Source organism: Equus quagga, chromosome 13, assembly GCF_021613505.1.
Source record: "Equus quagga isolate Etosha38 chromosome 13, UCLA_HA_Equagga_1.0, whole genome shotgun sequence".
Taxonomy (NCBI): Eukaryota; Metazoa; Chordata; class Mammalia; order Perissodactyla; family Equidae; genus Equus; species Equus quagga.
The window spans coordinates 72,788,400-72,793,365 of record NC_060279.1 but is presented as its reverse complement, the minus strand read 5'-3'; the positions used below and the strand labels follow the sequence as shown (position 1 = coordinate 72,793,365).

The 4,966-nt window shown below is 42.6% G+C and overlaps 1 protein-coding gene across 3 annotated transcripts in view; it reads left to right on the top strand.

The window, feature by feature from the left end:
- CMC2 (C-X9-C motif containing 2) overlaps positions 1–2,553 on the top strand; it is a 16,418-nt gene extending 13,865 nt beyond the window's left edge. For all 3 annotated transcript variants that reach the window (XM_046680273.1, XM_046680272.1, XM_046680274.1), the window contains one exon: positions 2,177–2,553. In XM_046680273.1, the coding sequence (XP_046536229.1) occupies positions 2,177–2,263 (87 nt within the window). In that variant the 3' untranslated portion in view covers positions 2,264–2,553. The remainder of the gene's footprint in view (positions 1–2,176) is intronic.
- Positions 2,554–4,966: the final 2,413 nt, after the last annotated feature.

Genomic DNA, 4,966 nt, shown 5'->3' with positions numbered 1-4,966 from the left:
TGGCCCATTCTCTTGAGCTTGTCTTTTAACTGGGAAGGCTCTGGCCCGTTCTCTTGAGCTTGTCTTTTAACTGGGAAGGCTCTGGCCCGTTGTCTTGAGCTTGTCTTTTAACTGGGAAGGCTCTGGCCCATCTCTTGAGCTTGTCTGTGCTCCTGTGTTGCTGCTTTTGTTCTTTCGTTTGAAATAATCACTAATATTGCTTTTGCAGCATCCTCTTTCGTTCTTCCTAATTGTTTGGTTTGGTTTGGTTTTTGGTTAATTGACCTTCCATTCCATCAGCATTGTTTGGTGGAGTTTTGTGAATAACATCATATTCATCCTTTTTTTTCCTTCTTTTATTCAAGGGCCATCTTGGCTCTCTTTGAAGATGTCTTAACATATATTTTAATACAGACTGTATTTTAATTTGCTCCATGACTTATTTTATTGGCCTGCTACAACGTATTATCTTCTGAAGACTAACCCTTAAGACCCTCCTCCCAACCTGATTGCTGGGTGCAGCCCAGCATATGTGATTAAAGATAGATATCAAATACTTTTCTCAGAGCAGGTATCTCTCCATGTTCTAGCATAGTGACTTTTTTTAAAAAAACTTCTTAAAGTAATGAAACACCCTTTCCCCCCAACAATCTTAGTAGGAAAATTAATGTATGAGAGATCAAAGGAGTGATTTTGGTTAAAGGGACCTGGTACTTTATCTGTAATTTGCAGTGGCCCTTTGATGAGGAAGAAAAAGTTTGAAAACTACCATTCCAGAAGATGTGTTAGAACACTTCAACCAAAACTTTAGACCTAGAAAACTTCTTAAAGATTATCTAGCCCAGCTCCTTATATTTGAGGTTACTTGACCAGAAGATGAAGTAACTCAAAGGCACGAATCACCACACCATTGTCTTAGGGGTACTGGGAGAGGGGATCTGCTCAAGTCCCTGCTTAGCTCTCTCCCACTAGTTTTTCATTTCTGTGGCCTCTTTCTCTGTCTCTGGCTCCTAAAATATTTTGATGTCCAGCGGTTCGTATATACTCAGTTTTATCAAGTTGAATTAACTTTTTCCACCTCTGCCTAGGGACCCTTTATTTGCCTTTAAAATATGTCTGTTTTGGTGTATATATTATAAGCCTGTAAATATATTCATATACAAACACTTATATTCAGTTTTCTTTGCTTTAAACAAGTGCTTTTTCCAAGTGCCAGGCTCTGTATTTGCTGTTATTTATAACCTACTGGCCAGAACAGAATATTAGGCTGAAAACCTCCAAGGTGAAAAGTGCATTTAGATCCAGTTGATTACAGAAACCTAGTTGTTGAGGAGAATCAGGTTCGATGACTATTCATGATGAAAAAATCCTAGGAAGGTCCGCTGACTGTAAATTTCCATATGAACCAATAGGATAATATGGTGGCTAAGAGCCAGTTACTCTTCTGATAATATTTATGGAAATGTAAGATGTCGAGGTCACGAGAACTAGTAGGCCCACTGTAATCCACATCTGTCAGACTGTGTCGAGAGCACTGTGTTTCATTCTGGTTGTAGTTTTTTTTATAAGAAGTATTGATATTTAAGTGCTCTATAAAAGGTGCTTTATAGATATTAGAAGGCAGAAGCCATGTTCTGTGAACAGTTGTAGAAAGCAGCAGTTCAGCCTGAAAAAGAGGTAGTGAGTGAGGTATCTGTACTCAGATGTTTGGAAGATTATAGCAGGCAAGAAGAAATAGAGGGCAGGAGGAGGATTTACAGGGAAACGCTTACTGCATAAAAAACTTGGGAACAAGTAGAAGTGTCCAGTAATTAAAGAGGCTGCGTCTCAAGGTAGTGAGCTCTCAGAACTACAAGCGCTCGAGCAGAGGTTAGAGGACATTGCTGTGAGCTCCTGCAGAACAGGGACAGGAGTCATCCGTCTTCAACATTTGCTGAATTCATATTTTGGGAGGAAGTTAATTCAGTAAATATTTGTGCACCTATTAGAATGTGGGTGCTTTACTGTATCGAATGAAATTGTACTAGATGGCCCTCTAAGGTCACTGTTTCCTGTCTCAGATTTAGTGAAATAAGAGACAAATAAGAATTTTGTCAGCAAAACCATTATTTGTATTTTGCAAATATTTAATTTAACTGATATAAATGGTGATATAATCTGCTGTCTCTTTTCTCCCCCTCTTCCTTTTATTTTCCAGTACATGGAGAAGAGGTCCAAGAGCAGGGAGCACGGCAATGTGATGCGAAAGAGACTTTTTAATCCTCCAGAGGAATCTGAAAAATAAATTATATTTTTACTGGATGGCTTGGTTGAGAGAAGACCTAAAGACTCTTGGTTGATAACCAAAAGAATCCTGTCTCGTTTGGTCTCCAGAATCCTTTGAATGGAAAATGACTCGTGAGAAATGGAGCCATGGAGAAATATGGAAACCCTGGCTTCTGACTGTCTGTTGGGCAGGGCCTTTAGTACTCTCTCTCCTCTCCCAGCACACCTGACTTCTCACACGTTTCTTCCCTTGCTTAAGCCAGTTAACATTTGAGTAACTTATCTCCTTCAATAAAATAATTGACTTTAGTCATTCTTTTTCTGTTTTCTTAGACTCTCCTGGAACTAGGGCAAAATGGTCCCATTAGACTTTCCTTTTTGACAATGTGGCAATCTGGAGCTTACACACTGAAGACACAAACTAGGGCAAAGAGTTTGGGGAAGGCCCAGCCCAGTGGCGTAGCAGTTAAGTTTGCGTGCTCTGCTTTAGGGCCCTGGGATTTGCCAGTTTCGATCCTGAGCGTGGCCCTACACAGTGCTTATCGAGCCATGCTGTGGAGGTATCCCACATATAAAATGGAGGAAGGTGGGCACAGATGTGAGTTTAGGGCCAATGTTCCTCAGCAGGAAAGAGGAGGATTGGTGGTGGATGTTAGCTCAGGGCCAATCTTCCTCAAAAAAAAAAAGTGTAGGGAAATCTTAGCTGTGTTAACTATATAAAAATGTTCCAACTTTATTGTTTTTATTTATTTATTCTAAGGAAGATTCTCCCTGAGCTAACATCCATGCCAATCTTCCTCTTTTTTTTTTAATTTAAAGACTGGCACCTGGGCTAACATCTGTTGCCAATCTTCTTTTTTCTTCTTCTCCCCAAAGCCCTCCAGTACATAGTTGTGTATTCTAGTTGTGAGTGCCTCTGGTTGTGCTATGTGGGACGCTGCCTCAGCATGGCCTGATAAGTGGTGCCATGTCCACGCCCAGGATCCGAACTGGCGAAACCCTGAGCTGCCAAAGTGGAGTGCACGAACTTAACCGCTCGGCCGTGGAGCCAGCCCCAATCTTCCTCTGTTTTGTATGTGGGTCACTGCTACAGCCTGGCCACCGACGAGTGGTGTAGGTCCATGCCAGGGAACTGAACCTGGGCTGCCAAAGCGCAGCACAATGAACTTAACCCCTAGGCCATGGGGGCCAGCCCTATTCTTTTTAAAGAGCTGTTTTCTGAAAGGTTAAATGTTGGACACTGATGAAATTACATCTGGTTAGGATTTAAGTCTTTGGCAGACTTTGCTTCCCCATTTGGTTGAATGTGCCCATCCTGGGTGCCAGCTAACTCCTGGGCATTAACTTTAGGCCAGGATGTCTCTGCTGGGTACAGGGCTCTTCTTTCCAGACTAATTTCTAGCAGTTATCCTGCCAGTGTTATTTCTGCCAGGTGTTTCTGAGACCTGTGACAATCTGGAAGTCAGCAACTTGCAGCCATGGCCACAGCAGGGGCTCGATCTTGCCAGTTAAGGTGTCAACAGACTGACCTGTGAGCTCCTTCTAGTGGATTTTATGTATATGTCCAGGATGAGGCCTTGTTGGTGTTAGTGTTTGATAAGTGATGTCCCCATCACAAGAGGTGTTCAAGAGGCTGGACACTCACTGGCCAAGGTGGTTACGCAAGATAACAGACATTCGATGAAGGGAGGAGGAAGCAGCAAAATTAATTCTGAGGTCCCGTTCAAGACTGAGATTTATGGATATTTATTCAGCTCCCCCACCCCCACCAGTGTCAGGCAGTACAGGTCCAGAAATGAGACTTTTTGCCTTTTGAAGCTTGTAGTAAACTGACAGGTCGACTATTACGGTAGTGTAGTAAGTGCTATGATTAGGTAGGTGTCGTAGAAAACATAGAAAGGGCATCACTGCCCAGCTTTCAGGAAGAAGGAGCCATTCCAAGAAAGCTACTTAGCAAGGTGACCTTTGACAAACGGAGTGAAAATGGAATACATTCTGGGGAACTTCAAGTTGTTTAGCATGACTGGAATACAAGAGCTGTTGGTGGAGGAAGATCAGAAACAGCTTTGAATTCTGCTGGAATTTCATCTCCAGTGCTGCGATGGTCAGTTGCCAATTTTAGTATGTGATTAGGGATTTGTGGAGGGGACTTAGTTGGGAGCGTGGTATGTTTCAATGTGTATTTTAGTAAGATTTTTCTGGTTATACTTTGGGGGATAAATTGGAGGAGAAAGGAGATTACAGCCAGAGAAACCAATTTGACTTCTGCCCCTATTTAGGTGATAAACGAGGGCCTGAATTAAAGAAGTGGCTTAAGGGTCGAGAGGAGTGAATAGATTTGAGGGGAATTTGAACACAGAATCAGCTGACTGACTGAGTGGAGGGTTTAAGAAGAATCTGGGAGATCTCCGGCATTTGATTTGTGCTGCATGCTGATGTGCCCTGCCCTGAGCGGGGCAGGACAGGACAGGCGCAGTGTGAAGTGCAGAGCTTGTATGTGGGGAAGATCTGGGTGGAGATGGCTTTTAGGCTTCTGAGTCTTCAGATATGGAGTTTCTTAGAGTTGCCTGGACTAGAACAGAATTGGGAGACAGCAGCGGGCAGATGGTAGCTAATGCCCCGTGGGCCAGTGTCTATAGTGGACCATGTAAGTTGTTTACTTGTAGAGCAGAGTAAAACTTTGGGAGTTGCTTAGCTTTTTAAATTATATCAGTACTACATT